Raw genomic sequence first — 18,864 nt, forward strand, 5'->3', positions numbered from 1 at the left:
AGGGTGCCTGTGCCTTTTAGTGGATCGTTAAACCTGCATCTGAATGTGCCCTTATGGCTGCTCGGTTTTAAAAGTAGACATTTGGGTCAAGCACATTTGTAATACAGTTAGAAATCTTCCGATCACATTTCTATATCTAATGCTGTAGAAGTTTTCGTAACAGTCGTGTTTTAACAAAAGTCAGTTTATTGTTAGACTTTCACGGTGCACTTCTCTGAGGCAGCTGTTTTTTGTTTATATGTTAATATCAAGTTCTTGGTTTGGCACTGGAACTCATTCTGAAGCATATTTATAAGATTCGCTGCTTTTGCCAATAAAACAGCTTCTATTCTAGGATTTACATTGTTATATAAAAATCAGTGAAATAAAACGTTTACATTGTCATCATTTGATCCTCGCCCAGCAATGGAAGAGAAGTAACAGCCAGTAAAGAAATATATCATGTTCAACAATTTACATTGACAGTAATGTCTTGTTGGTCAGTCAGTTTTACATTAAAGCTGTACAAATCTCTGCAGAACATGAGGCGAACTGTCTCACTCATTAGACGCTTTCGGACCGGACAGTTCTGGAGATTCTCTGAGGGGAACTACCAGCTGTGGAGCTCCTGCTCTGTAGTCACGTACCAATAGGAATACTACAGTAACAGCAGGCTAAATAAAACCTGGACTTTACTGTCTGCACATTAATGTTTTTGTTGTTTAAATGCTAACCTGGGCAACTGTTGTCGTTGTCGCCGTAGCCTCTGCGTCAACTTGCCACAGAAGCATATTAGAAAGACGCTAAAACCAGTGTTTCCCCTATGTTTACAGCTTTTTTTTTTGGGTGTCAGTGAACTCGGAACTGAAAACTGTTCGAAAAACTAAGTAGTTTTGAGTTCCTAAAAGTGCAGACACACACTAAAAGCAAGAACTTTCTCCAGCAGTTCTAGGAACCGTGAAAAGGTTCTTGTTGTCTAAAAGCGTCATTTGTAAACCCCACTGCTTCAGAGTGGGGTTGCAGTTCTACTGGATTCACTGGATTCCATGGAATAAATTAAGTGTGATAAACAGTGCATTTCAAATCACTCGTCTGGAATTACTGGTAAAACTGGGTGCCAGAGTGACTGATCCGTACTGGGTTACAGCGGGAGCTACAGGAACGTCGTCTTCTTTGCCTTAGTTTACGGCTCCAACTGAACGTCCTGAAGCCGACTGAAGCAGTGTCCGTTTAGTGTGAAAAAGGATGTGAACAAGTCCTTGCTGTTGTTGAAAGCTTCAGCTGTCCCGTCAACACGGATGACCACCGGCCTGTTGCCGAGGCAGGTGTCCCCATCCGGCCACCTCAGTCCCAGGTGATGACGATGAACCTACGAAGACGACAGCCACAGAAGAGGTCAGGGCCTGATTTTGCTAATCATTTAGCACAAGCTTCAGCCACTATACTAAATCCATATATACTGTATATGACCACTAAACCTTTCAAAGGAGCCAGTAGTGATGAAACATGTCTGCTGTGTGGAAGTACTTTACTGAGGAAAATGAAGTCAGTCAGACAGCAATTAGTAAATTATGCAATGTGGATGTTGGGTGGGGATGCTGAGGTGGTAGTAGGAGATTATAATTCAATACTACCAACTTGATTTTCCACCAAAAAAAACAACTGAATACACAGAGTACACTCAAACAAAGGTTACACTGACAACTAACAACAACCAGAACAGAAACTGTTCAGTGTTGATGGCTTCAGTTAAGAACACTCATTTCATCTTGTGCACGCACAGAAGTTACCCCCACCTTGATGAGAGTGCCGTCGTTGCAGTGCCAGACGATGCCCTCGACTCTGCCCTCTGGGCTCTCCTGGAACCAGGAGCACAGCTGCTGGAAGTCCACGAGTGGCGGGTTTCTGATCCGAACACTGCCATGTGACACCAGGCAGTGGACAGGCTGCTTCTTACTGCCCAGCCCTGTTTGTGCAGTGACACTCAACTTTAGTTTGAAAGGCTGACAGAAAAGACAGAAGCGGGATTATAATAACTCAAGTGCCACCGGGACAATAGTTTGGAATGTTTTGGGTATTAAAAAAGGACCAAGATGTTACAAAAGTGTTAAAGCGATTGCTGCGAGTGCAGATGGCCTCCGCTGTTACTCTGTCATCTGAGTAGCACTTTAGAGAAAGCGTCTTTTTCATATTAATGATAATTACGAGCACACGCTTGTGTCAAAGCAGCAGTTTGTTAAAGACAATAACAGGAACGTGCTATGACATTACCATAAGGGTTTCCATTGACGTTGGTTCCAATGAGCTCCAGTGTTTGTTCCTGGAGGTCGGCCAGTGGGACTGCTGCGATTTCTAACATGTCTTCGTCTTCAGAGCCGGGCCTGAGAACAAGAGCAGCACCGGCTTCGTAATCCACCACAGAGGAGTGCCAGCAGTACTGCTTGTTGTCCTTCTCCACTGGAACCCAGCCTGGACAGTCACAAGAACAAAAATCAGTTATTGTGTATATTATTATAAAAACATCCTCCACAGTACCTTTGACAATTTTATACTACATCCAAATACACAGGGTCTCCATCTGAAGTGCAACTGCATTTATGTATAAACCAGAATATTTCACAGAACCTGGGATATGTCCGTGTTCGTCCGGCACTGGATGATCGTTGTAAAATTTGACCCTGTGAGCTGGGATCCACGTCTCTGGCACTGATTTAAAATCTTCTTCTACATTCCACATGAATCCTAGAAGAGAACCCAGAAAAATCTAACTGGTTTGACCTCCCTGTGGAAATAAAACCTGTGAATCTGCAACTATTACAGAGTGAAAACATCTCAGACACACTCAAGAACACGGGCCGTGAAGCTAGAATACCTTCAGAGCTCTTGTGTGAATGCTGGTACTTCTTGAACTTCTTCTCTGCCTGCTTGTTGGGTTTCCTGTCGAGTCGAGCCCAGAGGTAAGGCTCCCCTAAAGAGTAGAGATCATTTCATTCAGCATGGAAGTAAAACGGTTTCTCCCAGCTGTCCAGCAAGTAGATCATTATTTTACACAATAAAAGCATACATCAATGTCTGAGAAGAAGTTACAATATCACCCACCTTTATAACGTGTTACGTAACAGCAGGTACCGTCCAGTTTTTCTGTGGCAAGCGCACAATCTATGTTAGCCTCCAGAGCCACAGGGTTCACATTATCAGTGGCGACAACCTGAAATTGCTGAAGACAGGAAGACATGTCTGATCAGGGACAAGTGGAAAAACATATCAATGATGTTACTGTGCTAAAAATAGTAATGTAACATAGCTGAAATACATTTATTAAAGAACTATATACATATTTTTCCAAGTCTAAAAGCATTAAAATGCTTTGAAGCTGTTTTTTCCACTCATGATTTTAACCTCATTGTCTACACAATGACTGCACAAGACCACAGCCTACACCACAGGTGTCAAACATACGGCCCGTGGGCTAAATACGGCCTGTCAGAGGGTCTAACCTGGCCCGCAGCATTAAGATTTTTTTTTTTTTTTTTAAAGGATAGTTAATTAAATGTAAACATTCTCCTACTTTACTTCTTTGCATTAAAACAAATGGAAAAAAATCTGGAGTTGTTGTTATTTATAGGTTATTATGCTGTTATCTTACTGGTCCGCCCCCCTTGAGATCAAATTGGACCGTATGTGGCCCCTGAACTAGCACCCGTAACTAGTAACCATGTCTACAATCTGAGGGGTGACAGCGGCTGCTTTCCATAAGTGAGACAGTCCTAGAATAATTCACTGACTGTCAAGCCGTCAGTTGTGTGAAACATCATCAGGTTTTGAAATGTATCTGATAAAGCTCAAGATGCAGTCAGGATGGTTCTCAGTTTAGGTGAAACAGGTCGTACTTATGCTGCAAAAACAATCGGTCAGGGAGATAGCAGGAACGTTAGGAGAGCGCAGGCCAACAGTTTGGTACATTCTTAGAAAGCAGAATGCACTGCCGAACTGGCTAGCTAAGGTCAACCTGTACCAGAATGACAGGAAGTTTGTTTAAAAAAAAAAAAAAAAAAAAAAGGATTAAGAACCTTGGAACAGATCATGATCTGAAAAAAATAGACCATCTCCTGTGAAACACTGTGAAAGATGTTCTGTGATGGCAGTGTGACAGAAACAGACGAATTCTGAGGTGTCTCGACATATACTGGCTGCTCGGATTTAGCTAAATGAAACAAAGCTGACTGGACGATGCTTCGTGGTGCAGACGGACAATCGAATCAGAACATGGTGTGAAAGCAACCCAGGAGGGTTTGGAGCTAGAGAAGTGGAATACTCTGCAGCGGCCGAGGCTGTCACATGATCTCAACCAGACCAGACAAAGTAATAACAATGAGCATGTTATTCATTGTCTAGGTTAATTTGTCCTTTACATGTGAGAACCTGGAAAGAGGACTGTTTATAAGTTGTTTGTGTTCGGATGTGAACATGAAGAAATCTCAGCTGGCAGCGGTAAACAAACTGAGCATCTGTCTCATGTCAGCCCTCTGGATAAAAACCTGAGTGTGAGGTTTCAGCAGCCAGGGAGGATGGCAACCACGCATGCTACTTCTAAAGGGCTAACTGCACTGAGTAAAGGGAAGGGCGCCTGAAAGCATAAGCAGGCTCGTTATTTACTGAGCTAACATGATGCTCAGCTAGCCTCACGCTGGACGTTGCTCCATGCTAGCAGCAGCAACAGCAGCAGCAGCGTCCTGTTAGACATGCTGCTCACCTGACAGTCTCGTTTTCTGGACTGTTCCTCCCTCACGTCGGTCAGAAACACGCAGGGTATCTTCTGCTGAACTGAACCCAGACGTCGCATTCTGTCTATTTCCCAAAGGCTAAGCCCTTCTTCAGCCTTTACAATTACCACCGAGCAGAGCAGATATTAAACAGCGACGGGCTTATGGCATGGATGTCCAAACAACGTGACGTGAAGCTCCTTCTTCTTCTTCGCTGCTCTTTTTCCGGTTTGCAAACGGTTAAGTGACTCATTAGCGCCACAGTGGTGGGTCGGTGGAACCTTCCTAATTGTATTACTATTAACAGCAAGGATACGACCATGTTAACACACCGTTATATTTATTCGCTCCAGTCAAACCTCTACAATGATATTGTATGATATATATGGTATATAACGGTTATTGTCCTCGGATTTTAACAAACGTAATTCTGTACCTTTAAAATTCCTCTTAAAGTAGTAGTTTTTCCCTTTGTAAAAGAACAAAAATGAAACACTTAAAATTTTGTTGGTCTGGTTTTGTATCGACAAAATCATATGCTCACACATGTAAACACAAAGGAAAAGACACACTGGATGTTTGCGGCTTTTTAATAACGATATCTGAACAGACAGAGAAAGAGAAGCATGCTGCTGAGCAAGTTCTGGGCACTAAAGATCTTTAGATTTACACTCACATGCCAGTTCATTAGGTACATTAGTGAAAATGAATACATTATAATATAACACTCCTGCACTAAATCTTAGCTTCATGAAGGTTAAGGTATTCATAATTTATTTCAAATAACTGAGAGAGCTGTTGATTCAACTGTGTTTTGTAGAACTATTGAATTGTGTCGTGTTGTGCTGACACTTGTTTCTATTATTTTGACAGCAGTCATGAAGGAGGATTTAATGCAGGACTGTTATATCAGAATGTGTTTGTTTTCATTAGTGTGCCTAATGAACTGGAAAGTGAGCGTATATCCATCACACAGTTCCATCAGCGTGAGTTCCAAATTCATTCTGCAGTATGGCAATGAGTGCAATCGACTGAAGTTAGGTAACACACAGGTTGACCCCATAGCAATAATTGTGCATATTTACAATTACTTTGATGAGTAGAAAAAAACAACACAAGCTTTTATATGTTAAATAATCCACTAGTCTGCAATAAATGAGAACACTGTTGTAGTGTTGTAGTTCATTCAATCCATAAAAAAAACAGTCACACAGAGTTTGCATTGATGTTTGGATTCACACATAGCGTGATTTCACTGGAGTACTTCCTGTATGATTCGTCTTCATCGTCTTCTTGCTCCTCTTCTCCGTGTTGACTGTGCAGGTTCATCTCGCTGTTGGTGTGCTTCCACATCTCTGTCTCTATGTCGTCGATCCGCTGCCTCTGAGACCAAGAGGCAAAGATATTCCTTTTCCAAATGAAAATAAATGGTGTTACAATTTATTTAATTGTTTTTATGCAACACAAAATACATGTTACACATGCAAAGGAGTTAGTATTATTCACCTAACTAAAGAAAACCAGTCAGTTTCAGAATCACTCTCCTACATGTTTTAGTACTGAAGTAGTCATGCAAGTTAGCTAAAAGAATGACTCACAGTTTGTAGTACCACACAGCACCTGCTGCTGTCAGGAGCACAAGAATGATGCCAAGAATGATGAGTGCTGTAGATACGTCTGGTAAAGAAACAAAAATACATACATGAGTGATCAGCACAAGGCAGATCTGATTTACTTGAATGCTGTACACGGTAACATTGTAGATTTGTTGTAGTTCAAATTATTTCTTTGCTTAAGCATTTTTCTGACCCCTAGTGGTCAGACAATATTCAATACAGCTTTAAGAATGTTAATTAAAATGAACCATATTTGGTAGGATCAGAAACATGAGGGACCTTCGACCTTCTATTTAATGAATGTTTGTTCCGAGGTGAAATGATCAAGGTAATTAGATTACAGTAGTTTGTCTACTCTTAGAAAATTGACACACAAAAGAAATGTGTCTTAAAACCGAAAGGACATACCTCCTAGAGGAGGTTTTGCAGAGCTCCGAGCCTGTGGCGGCACTGACTCTGAGGAAACAGAGAAATTTAAGGCTTGAACAGAAGTAAAAAAGACGAAGCTGACGGCTGTGGGGTTTGACGTGATAATGTGAGGAAGAGAAGAAGGGATATGGGTGGGGAAGGGTTTTATAGGGGGTGAGGCTGATGGGGAAGTCCTTGTGGAACTTGTTGTTTTGACCAGGAGAGTAAAAGCTGAAGTCAAGTGTGTCCGCTCGGGGGGTTTCGTAGTTTTCAGCATCTCCGTTGAAGGTGGAGGCGTGGTTGTCGACCCGACCGAAGGTGTGGCAGGTGTCGAGGCTCGGGTCAGAGCTGTCAGTGAGGTGGAGGACGTGGAGGATTGCGGGGCGGCCGTTGATGTTTTCTGAGATTGCTCCAAATCTGCAAGTGATGAGGAAACGAAAGGTCGAGAGTCCAATTTAGAAATCATTTATGAATTGTTGTACTAGCCATTATATTAAAATTAAAACAGTAAGGGTCTAATAACTGTAATAATTATGTGATAGATCTTTTTTATTTTTATTTTGTTAATACAAAAGATTAAGCCTATATATGGGAACATGTAGCACAATGTAAATCCCAACTAACTAACTCTACTTCAACTCCACTTGTAAATGGATTTCGCTGAGAAAGAAAATGGTAAAAATAAAAACTGCAATTTTGAACTCAGTGCATGAATGTGTTGTAAATTTAATTAGAACAAATTAGGCTTCATGGGCTTTGTAAATCTTACAAAATAGTACAGTGAACTCAAAACTAATGGCCTAATATAAAAATGAGGTCAAGCTCACATGGGATTTATGTTCGTGTCAAGTAAACATTCAGTTTTCTTCTTGTTTTGACTCTGCTCTGAACACGTATTGTGTCCTGGAGTCATTGGGATTTGCAGCTGGGATTCATTATAGCGCAGTGAACAAAGAGTACCTGATGCGTTGAAGCAGAAGGCACCAAACTTTCTATCTGGCGGTGTGGCCCACGTCACCACCCCAGTTTTGCCCTTTCCACACTGTCCATCGGATTTAAGTCGTGGGACGACCGCAATCTGTTCAGCTATCCAGCCAAATCTGTCAACACAGTAAGTGAAGGACAATACAAAAAAGTGCACCATTACTTCTAAAGTCAGTGTATAACAAAGTTTCATTAATGATATTTAAATATTTAAACATCTGTGACTTCTCTCTCATTTCCATATGCCACATACACATAACACTTTCAACCCACATACTTTATATGACTAATATTTCTTTTAATAATTTCGATTGTATTGTTATGCTCATGTGATACAGTGCACCTGGGATGGCAGGAGCATGTCTTTTGCATCACTGATTCATCTTCAACATTGCATTTTGGTCAGCATCCCAACCCAGACTCATCAGAACCAAATGCCATCAGCCTACTTGCATGTCTCCAGCCCGTGCTGCAGCGCCCGCTCCATCTGGGCTCTGGTCGCCATGGTGACGTTCAGATACAGACAGGAGGCGCTGGCGGCTGAGAAGTTCAGGGTGTACTGTCCTCCTTCAAGGAGCATGAGGACTCCAGCAGCTCTTTGACTCTGAGGGACAGCTGGAATGTAAAATCAGCTGACGTGAAAAATCCCAAGCGATCACTCACTTATCCGGAAGTCTGTTTCTCACTAATTTTATTCTTGGAAAAAAAGAATGAAGCTTAAACTGAGCATTATATCAAATAAAAAGCATCCTAAAAGTACTATGATCTCTGGTAAAGTCAAGCTAACACACAGTACAGTACATACTGTTCTAAATACACAATATGTGCAAAGCGAATGTGTTAAGAAAACACAGCTCATTACAGGCAAGAACAATGCACATGCAACAGAAACTACTCTTGGCTTAACTTTTAATATCCAACAATGAGCAAAGCATGCTTTAAGAAATTTAACATGTCATAAATCATTCTCACAATGCATTAAGAATAAATAAAATAAATAAAAATAAACAGTGGATAAGATGGAGCTGCAGAACACACATGTAAATCAGAGGGTCTGAATTTGGTCCTCCAGCTGCACCAGAACTAAAGAGAGCTTACCTCTGTGTGGACTGGCCTGAGAGGCCAGCAAGAAGGCTGCAAAGCACAGGAGTAAAGACGGGGTATAACTCCACAGTCCTGCCATGGTTTTGTACGAAAAATGTAACTAAAGCGGGTGAAGGTGAAGAGCTAAATAAAGAGAACCTGCGGGGGAAAGCCACAGAACAAATGGGGTGTGGACGAGAAAGAGGAAAACAGGAAAACGGGGGTCAAATCTGCTCGATGGCCCGCTAAGAGATAGCGCACACATCCACAGGAGGAAGACCTTGACAGTAGTTAAGGTGATTAAATAATTTACACATTACATATTTAATATAGAAAGCTATGAGATAGTTAAGAGTAAAAACAAATTGAGGATTTCCCGGAAATATTAAAAGAGGTTGACAGGAAGTGTTAAAGATAAATGAGAGGATGATGCTTCATGAAGGAGCTGGTCAGTGCTGTAGAGTTAATTATCAAAACATGTGTCACCTCAACCAAACATGATACGATATGGATACTTGACTATGCTATCGGACAGGTGGGATGGGCCCCAGCCCTCCCCACGACCCTTCACAGAACAAGCGGTTATAGAAGAAAGCTATCGCTATTGCAGGGCATTCAGCGAGTTTTTCTGCTTCGCCAGCATCTCTCCCAGAAGTATGTTTGCTCTGCCAGGCCAGTAGGAAGGGGAACTTCCTCCACAGTGTTCCTGTGCTGCCAGCTTTTTCTTGCCTCTTTTTTTTTTCTTAGTTTAACTCTGAACTAAGAGGGCGATGTGTTTGTATGTCACAGAGCCGGATCACATCTCCAACTTTGCTGTTAGTGACACATTTTTTAACCCTCGTCTTTTGTTCACTTTCTTATTGTTTAGGATCACGCAGGTATTGTACACTGTCTGTTAACCTGAATTTGTTCGTTTCGTCTGAAGTTCAGAGTGTTCAGGTCCAGCTTTATTTCACTTGACCCTGGTCACATGTTGCTTTCTGTGCTTAAAATGGCTACAGGTATAATGAGGAAGAAAGGATTACAAAGAACAACAAGTGGGGGGTGGTGCAGACGAGACTGTACGAGAGAAAGGTTGTGTGCAAAAGTGAGCAGGATAAACATGCGTACATATATCTATATATTCATACAGCAGTATTTAAAGGGACCTGTTTGTGTCTTTAATACATAAATAAGTTACAAAATACAGAAATGAGTATTAAAAGAAAAATTGGAATATGACTTAAATAAACAAATTATTGATGAATAAATTGTAAATACACACACACATAAAAACCCTAAGGCCCTGCGATAGACTGGAGACCTGTCCAGGGTGTACCCCGCTCTAGCCTCCCGCGACCCTTCACAGGAACAAGCGGGTACAGAAGATGAATGAATGAATGAATAAAAACCCTAATTCAAACGAACTGGCCTTTTTTTGGCCCTTTGATTGATCTGCTGACCACCAATCAGTGGGCTCCTACTATTTCTCAGGTTCCGACTTCCTGTGCTACTGTTGCTAGACAAACAATAGCCCATAGAAAAATGTTGAAAGCTTTCAGAGTTACTTAGCATTGGAACACATTATTGTGATTCTTCCAGTCGTCAAGTGTGGCTACAGATGAGGAAAATATCCTCACATAAAAACCAAAAACCTGTGAAAAGACTCAAGAGGCATTTTTCCAGCATTGCTAGCACAGTTGCTAACGTTAGCTGATCCACCTCCACTTTACTTCTGGACTCTTAACTTACAGGTTTTCAACACTGAATGGCTATTGTTTTTTCTAACCTAGCAACAGTAACATAGGAAGTCAGGACTTGAAAAGAATCCTCTGATTGGCAGTGGACCAATGAGAAAGCTAATGAGGTTAAATTCGTACGAACACCCCCTCTCAAGTTATCTTGCACACAGTTCTTTGAGCTACGTTGCAGCTACAGCAGGTCATTGGGAGACTCTTGGAGAACTCGCTATAGATCTTCTGTGATTTAAGTTTTTCTCCACGATGTTGAGATCAGAGCAGGCGCCACATAATCTGTTGCTCATTGTTTGTGCCGCATGATGCCGTATCATTTTGGGACAAGTCAAATCCCTCCCCGATGAATAATGGATAAGAACCTAAGTATAGGGGTGGCCAGTATTTCTTTGTTTTTCTTTGATAGTTAACTTCTAGCAGAGCAGTGTTTCCAGCTCTCTAGTGAGGCCTCTCCCTACAGTCACCTCTGTCAGAAACAGCCTGCCAGCACCTCTAATGCCCACATATAGATATGTTACATTTTAAACTACTAAGTCCAGGGGGCAAATATATCAGTGTTTGAAGCTTTTCTGGGATTGAAGGATTGAAACTGATGCTTTGATGTCAAAACTAAATTCAAAGCTGCGCTGCAGATGAGACCTGCTCACTATCAGTTCAATTAAAACTTGCCACTCTATGTTCCATTTTCATTCCTGTGAGCCAAACCAGAAACCTCTCTGCTCCATTCTTCATCCGCTGAACCTGGCCAGCTTTGGGAAACCTGAAAGTGAGAGTGATACAGTACAGGTGGGTTAGCGTGAGGAGTCTCTGTTGTATTCCCAGTCACTTCATCATCACTTGCTGACAGCGAGGGTGTTCTAACGCACCGGCGGCAGCAGAGTTCAACATGTCCTACTTCCATGACTCAGTGAATATGGTGTGAATACTGGAGCTTCCTGCTCGCCCCGGGCTGCAGCGTGGCTGGCTGAGGCTGGCCTGTAAGAGATACAGGGCTGTCACATGGACACGAGCTGTAACACAAGCTAATTGGTCACACTTCCATGGTTTGCAAGGGTGTAAGTGTCAACTAATCCAACAGGAAATGGTAAAGCATAATTTCTCTGCCCGGGGTCAAGGGAAAAGTGGGTGTAATTGAAAGATTCTTCTCAGTCAATGATCCACATCTAATTACAGACTCTTTGATCAAATCAAATATTTGATTAAAGTTTGAAACAACTCACGATGCTAAGATTTAAAGCAGGGCTATTTTATTTGAATGTATTCAATTTCACTTGTGTGCCTAATGAAGTGGCTGGTGAGTATATAGTAAATTGATGGGATCATTTGTTGCGTGATATTCGTGCGTAAAGCTGTTCTCCAGACTTAACTTTTGGTTGAGAGAGACTGCAGCACTTCCAGAACAGGGAGATTTTTCATGATTGTAAGGAAACAAAAATTTCAACAAGTATTTTAAACACTTGATTGGTGCTCCTCAACAGTACTTCTTTTTCATCAGTTCATTATCATTTGTTTTATATGATCTATACAGAATTGGTTCGTACGACACTTTTGCGTTCTGTTTGCGTTGTGGCTAAAAAATCGTTAAGCTTGGTCACACAACTCATAAATGTAAGGGGAAATGACTGATGCTATCATGCGGCCTTTTTAAATCTTTAAATTCGTGACACCATTGGGTTCCATACTTCTCAAACATCAACATAGTCACAGGAAATAAATGTTCCACACAAACTGCTCGTAATCACAGTTAAAAGAAACCATTCTGCTTTTAAGGCCCTGCTCTCTCTACCTCTCTCCCATCAGCTATAAAGCCCAAAGAGGTGTAAGTTTATAAAAGGTGCCCTCAAAGAAAAACATGGAGACTCTTTGCCTCTGCCTGATGCAGTTTGTCCTCTCGTGTTACCTAATAAATAATAAATGATGCATGGTTGGTGATAGGATCCACCCAGTGAACTCCTCATGAAACTGAGAACTTCACTGAGGTCGCCGGCCCACGTTGCAACCGCGAACCAGAAGCCCCTGCCTCGACTCGGAGCGCCATAGCGATAACGCTGAGGTTTTGGCAGAACGGCACGGGTTTCGGCCTGGAAATGTCAATCAGAGCCAAGTCCCACACGGACCTGCAGACGGCCGGCATGTCATCGCTGGACGACAGCCTGTACAAGCCCTTCTCCATGAGCAGCAGCAGCGTTAACAGGGGGAGCCGGTTCGGGAACGGGGTGACAGAAGAGGTCAAAGTTCTTCCCCGGAGGCCTGTGAGGGCGGTCAGGCCGGTCAGTGCCATCAGCTCCAGCGGATCCTTCCTCCAGATCAATCACCTGCAAGGAGAGCTGGTCAGGAAGAGGAAGGTAAGACGATGAGGGGGAAGGAATACACAGAGATTAAAGAATTCTGTCTTCTTAACATCTGATTTAAATAATCAAAACCTTACTGCAGAATGATTAGAATTATTTTTGTAGAACATGCTGTTGATTTTTCACATTTCAACTGCAAGTGTAGTGGAACATACGAGCAGGAGATCCCTCTAGTGTCACTGTTGCTGTAAACACATCCAAACAGGAAACGTCTAATGAATATTAATAGCTGCGTGCAGCAGTGCACCCCTGATCCAGCAGTTATCTGCTCTGAAGATGACAAGTATTTACATGAATATTTGTAGATGAGGTGGTGAAAGCCCCTCGTTGTCCAAACATAGCTGCTATTCTGTTTTCAACAGGAGCATTATCGCTTGCAATCAACCTCCTCTCCATACTTTTCAACACAGCCCTGTTGTGGAGAATCTGCAGGATACTCAATGAGCTTTAGTTCCAATTGCTCAATTACAAACAGACGTTTTTTTGGGACGTTGATCATGCAGCTGCAGCCCAATGCATTTTGTAGCAATTTTGGGCTTTAAAGTCATTAAAGGGGTGTTACAATATGAAATTTCAACACCCATAGCAACTTTGATTTCCCTTCTCACATACTTAAAGAGCTAGGTCAGCAATGAAAGACAAACATTCTTCAAAAATAACATGAAGCACTGGACCTAAAATGGTGAAAATGAGGAGGGAATTTTGTTATTTGGATTGTGAGTGAAATTAATTGTCATCGTAGTTGGAATGAAGAATATCTCAATAGAGCATTTTGGAAGTGCAAAAAGGTTGTATGAGGTTGTTTCTTATGACAGCATAATTTGTGATTTTATGAGTTTGTATACTTTGGAATGAGGTCCTTTGTTCTCCATCGCACGCCATCTGTAATGTAAACTTCTCTCAGGAATGCGAGGATCTGAAGAAGGAAAACAAGTACTTATCAAATGAGATCCACATGGAGAGGATCATGATGCGCACAGAGAATGAGCTGACCATGAGGAACCTCAGGAACCTGAACCAGGAGCTGCAGGCTCAAGTCAAAGAGGTACGCTAGAAATATCAGGCACGGGATGAAACAGCACATCCATCAAGAGCTTTATTGTTCTTTTAAGGACTAAAAAAGAGAAGGTACAGATCTTTATAAAAACCACCACACCAACATAGACAAAAAAAAAAAAGAAGGAAAAAAAGTCTTTATTGGACAGAATAAATACACCTTTCTTTCCTCTTCAGAACTGTGTCCTATTATGTCTCCTGTCAGTTAGACGTTTGACACATTGCATATAATGCTGTATATTAAACATTGGCCAAATTATGTTCCGTAGACCCAAATGTAGTGAACTTGGCTTCGGGATTTTTATTTTAAAATCTCTGTTCTGACCAGAATCACGAATCAACCAGTACTACACGGCTGCGTACTCTCCGTATTCCATACTGTGTGACAACAGCATAGGTTCAGCAGGAACTGTTCTGTATTTGTATGTCTCAAAGACATATGTATGGAGTTTCCAAAATAAATGAAAGACCAGAGATCAGATTGTTCTTTCTGAAATGGCACTTCTTCTCTACAATAGGTGCTCTTAACAATAAAAGTGAGGACAACATGAAGCAGCAGGGTACTCAAAACTAAAGTATCTGAGGCTGACAAACTTTGACTTCTGGATCCTGTTATGAGTCAAGCTTAAGATTCAGATTTTTTTTAAAAATGCTAAAATGCCCAACTTTACTTGTCTGGAAGCCAGACCAACTTCTCCAACCACTAATTTTTTGTGTCAGAAAGTAGGTCTGGAACGGCTCTGCTGGGAACTGGTTATGCTCCGGTAAAGATCCGCCAGGCCGATCAAATCTGAGTGCTGTGGAGTTTTTATGGGACTGTCCAGAGCTATTTTTTCCTCTGAAATCCAATTGGTGTGCCAGGCTAGATCTTTACAGCAGGAATAAACATGTTTACAGCCTGAAACAACAGGGAGATGACAACTTTATGGAGATAACCATGTGCATGGCTGCTTTGGGTGATGGCGGGTGCTATCACACGTAGCTGGCTGTCTGCCAGTGGTGTCTGCGCTATATCTAGCAGTACTCTTATTGATGAATAACCTGATATTCATAGTATTAGTACGAAAAAAAGTAGTTCTCTGATTGACATACAGTTGGTGGTATTGATCTTATAACTACAATGGAGCTACATGTAGTACCATTAACCTATATACTAAAGCAGACCCTTACTCAGAGGGGTCAGACTCACATTACATCTAGAAACAAAGGGAGGCCTCTACTGTTTCCTCACCAAGTCACTGCAGCGCACACACACCTCTCCCCGACCTCCGTCAGCTGAAGCAGAAGCTGTACCAGAGCCAACAGAGGGCCACCCTGTGCTCGCGAGCTGCAGACGAGGCAGAGGAGTCCAGGGGAGAGGCGGAGAAGAGCAGGGCCCTGGCCGAGGCTAGGGCCCTGGGCTGTCAGCGGGACAAGGAGGCGGCCGTAGCCGACAGGGGACGCCTGAGTGAAGAACTGCAGCAGCTTAAAAAGGAGGTACACGTTCAAAACAGAACCCATAAATGCCAACACCAAAAAAGAAATAATTTTAGGGAGTTTGTAGTAAAACAGACACCCAGTGGGCTTGATCGGTCAGAAAGTACTGAGAGGTGGACTGGTTTTAAGGGGTTTGTTGACCAAAAGAAAACTATTGCATTTTAACTTCAGCCCCTGCAATCAGAAGGTCACCAATGGCTGAGGGCTTAAGAGGTCTAAAACAAAACATTTAGCCAGTGAATGTCAGGAAAGGGGCGACGTGAGCTCTCGTTTTAGTGCTGAACAAGGTAGCCAGAGCCATCATGCTAAGCTTCAAAGCTTCTCTCCAAGAATCCTATGTGGATTTGTCCTTCTTTAGATAAAGCGCTGGACTCATAACTTTCACCAAATCACTAATTAAATGAATTGTGTAACCAAATCCAGATTATGGTAAATCATAATTATTTCCATACTGTATGTGTTGATCAGCAGAGCAATGAGCCACTGATCTCTGTCAACAGAACGGATGTGAAGTATTTTTGTTCCAGCTTTCTGTGATAGAGTTTCCATTCTCTGTTATCAGAATTAATTTCCATTCAATTAAGCAGGGCACGAACAAGATATAACATCTAATCTGACTTTCCTTTCCGCAGCACGCCGATGCGCAGCTCTCACTGGCACAAGCAGAGAAGAACTACTTTGAGACCAAGCTGAAGCTGGACCGGGTGTCTGGGGAGAAACAGGCCCTGCTGCAGGAGAACAGGAGCCTGGAGGCAGACAGAGACGACCTCCGACACAAGCTGAGACAGGTCACACAAGAAAATGTCCAAATTAAAGAGAGGTGGGTACATTTTATCGGTGCTCGATGTTGCTGTTTTTTAGTGTGCCGTAATTCTCAAATTTTACATTTAGGTTTGGTGATAATAAATACATCAGGCAGCAGTTGCAGCGGCAATCTTGGAATGAAAAACTGAAGATGAAGATGCTTTAGACCGCTTTAAAGTTTTAAAGCAATCTAAAACAGAAATCAAATGTTTGCAAAATAACAACAAATATTAGACAGATTCAGAGAGACTGAAACATTTTCTAAAAAAGAAATGACATAAAAGCAAAAAGTTACATTTGTTGTCCTTGATTTTAAATACCAGACACTTTACATTGCTTTATGCTGTCATTTTGGTCAACAGAAGGCAAAAAACTAATATGACTTATTTGCAAAGAATTGCTTACTTACACCACTAGAAAACAGGAAGTGACGTAACCACTCATTTGAAGTCATGCATAAACTGTTTTAAAACAGTCAAAGTGGGTGGTGGTCTAAAAGAGAGATACTCTGGGTGTTAACTGTCTAACAACGCTAAGAAAATCCTTGAAGTGATTTCATATACTATAAAAGAAAACTTAAGAGGACCAAGTGTTGAACCCTGTTGCACACCATTTTGCTGCACATCTGGTTGAATAAGGATATCATTTAAACACTTTTAAACACACATTAAGTGTTTCATCAAACATGTAATTGTGTAAAACGTAAGATGTCATTTTTTTATATTTGCAACAGGCAAAAGACAACTAAGGACTTTGTGGCTGGTCAGTTGCTTCTTGAAACTAATCAGATACATTAATCATGTTTGTGAACCAAATAGTAAGCTGCTGAGTGAAAGGGAAGTTAAAACGTTGTGGAGGAGGCCAGAGAAGTGAATAAGAGAAGGGTGTACAGGAAGACTGAAATGACAAATGCCCCATCAAGAATGATTTCAGTGTCAGCACATTCCACCTGGAAGCAATACATCAGTGCAGCATACATAGAAACCAAAGAAGAAACTGGATGAAAAGATGTTGTTGTTTTTTTTCTTTTTTGTTTTAGATGAGGGGGAAACATCATACTTCTGTAAAGGAATTTTTTTATGTTTTGAAGTCTCGCCACTCACTGGCCACCCAGTACAAGGGTACTGGGTGGCCAGTGAGTGCAAATGAATTCTCTGTTTGCTCCGTTAAACATTGCTAAAAATGGACAAAGAGGAGGAAGTTCAGGGACACCTTGGTCTTGGCTGTCATGTTATTTACGGCCTTCTTGTGTGTTTTTGTGTCTGCTAAATACTGTCCAGAGCATTAATCAGCCACCACGCCTCCATTTGACAACAATCACGACCTTTCACATAAAAGCTCTTTGAGCATAATCAAACAAGAAGAGGTCTAATGTTTGGAGAGCAGAGGAGGAGAAAACAGTAGAAGCAAAGATGAAAGTCAGAGAAGGGAAGGGCTGTTTTATTCCGAGACACCATAAAAGATATATGGTGGATTATGAAAGGCTAAACTCCCTTGATAGTAAAAGCTCATTAAATCACACTTGCTCATCTTTGTTCGGACAGGAGTGCAGGTGGTCCATGTGGTCCGTTTGAACAAGAGTGATTCTTCAAAGAATTTGTAGGAGGAAATACCTAAATCCAGATGTGTGGAGTTGGTATATATACTTGTCCAAACACCATGCGTCTGACTGTGTAAGACACGGCCAAAAGGTTTTCTCTTTTAACAGTGCCACCTTCGTTCATGTCTTTATTTGTTCTTTTGCACATGAAAGTGAAGTGAGTCATTTTCATTTGAATCGCAGGACAGAAAGGTATTGCGTAGAACATTTTTTTTTAATGAATCCTAAAAACTCAAGTTGTAGAAATTGAATGGGAAAAGGACATGAGAATACAGCATGGTCAGCGGGCCAAAAATAAGAGAGCCTGACGATGTGCTGTTTATCCGGGGGCATTTCTGAGGCCTCGTGGAAATGAAGTCACTGCTGTCACTCTGTGCTCTGGACTTAATGTGTTGGGATGTGACGCCGGGGCGCCGTGTGTTCGCAGTGAGCTGAACTCGAGGCGAAGGGCGATGGCTTCGGAGGAAGAGAGCAAAAAGGCCAGCCAGGCTCAGAGGGAGGCCGACGCGGAGAGGCGCCTGGCTGAGAAGGAGAGGCAGGAGAGGACGGCCGAGTGTCTCGGCTGGAGGGAGAGGCACCAGCAGCTGGCCAGCACAATCCAAGCGCAGGAGGACCTGAAGGCTCTGAGGCAGAATAAAGCAGTATGAAAGCATCACTGACATACTTCACTGCATCTCACTGCCACTGAACCGTTACGGATTCTACTTCTCAGGCCCAAACAATGACACTATTGGGCTGCATCCTGACGGTGTTCAAATGCAGTTTGTAGAAACAAGTCTGATTTTTGTGTCTGTTAAATACACCTTTTTTTCTCAACAGTGTCAAGCCAACATCAAGAGCTACTTCCTGTGCATGACAGAGAGCGATCAGAGGGTAAAAATCCTCAAAAATCCAGACGGCGCCCCGAGAAACTTCACGGTGAGATGATCCCACGCTTGGATCAGAATCAGAATCAGAATCAGAATCAGAAAAGACTTTATTGCCAAGCATGTTTGTACATACAAGGAATTT

The 18,864-nt window shown here is 42.0% G+C and overlaps 2 protein-coding genes across 2 annotated transcripts; both read right to left on the reverse strand.

The window, feature by feature from the left end:
- rlig1 (RNA 5'-phosphate and 3'-OH ligase 1) lies at positions 1 to 5,060 on the reverse strand. Its single transcript, XM_084555242.1, has 7 exons — positions 4,733 to 5,060; positions 3,079 to 3,196; positions 2,852 to 2,947; positions 2,605 to 2,721; positions 2,251 to 2,448; positions 1,776 to 1,945; positions 1 to 1,348 (listed from the first exon to the last, which is right to left on the reverse strand). The coding sequence occupies exons 1-7, from the start codon at positions 4,820 to 4,822 to the stop codon at positions 1,163 to 1,165; spliced, it is 975 nt and encodes a 324-aa protein (XP_084411368.1). The 5' UTR covers positions 4,823 to 5,060; the 3' UTR covers positions 1 to 1,162.
- An 888-nt stretch (positions 5,061 to 5,948) lies between these two features.
- Positions 5,949 to 9,094, reverse strand: lyve1b (lymphatic vessel endothelial hyaluronic receptor 1b; the record flags this gene model as incomplete). The annotated part of the gene is made up of 6 exons (XM_084554675.1): positions 8,849 to 9,094; positions 8,200 to 8,365; positions 7,727 to 7,866; positions 6,767 to 7,183; positions 6,341 to 6,419; positions 5,949 to 6,150 (listed from the first exon to the last, which is right to left on the reverse strand). Exons 1-6 carry the CDS (start codon positions 8,931 to 8,933, stop codon positions 5,949 to 5,951), a joined length of 1,089 nt encoding a protein of 362 aa, XP_084410801.1. The 5' UTR covers positions 8,934 to 9,094.
- Positions 9,095 to 18,864: the final 9,770 nt, after the last annotated feature.

Source organism: Chelon labrosus, assembly GCF_963514085.1.
Source record: "Chelon labrosus genome assembly, chromosome: 11".
NCBI classification, from domain to species: domain Eukaryota; kingdom Metazoa; phylum Chordata; class Actinopteri; order Mugiliformes; family Mugilidae; genus Chelon; species Chelon labrosus.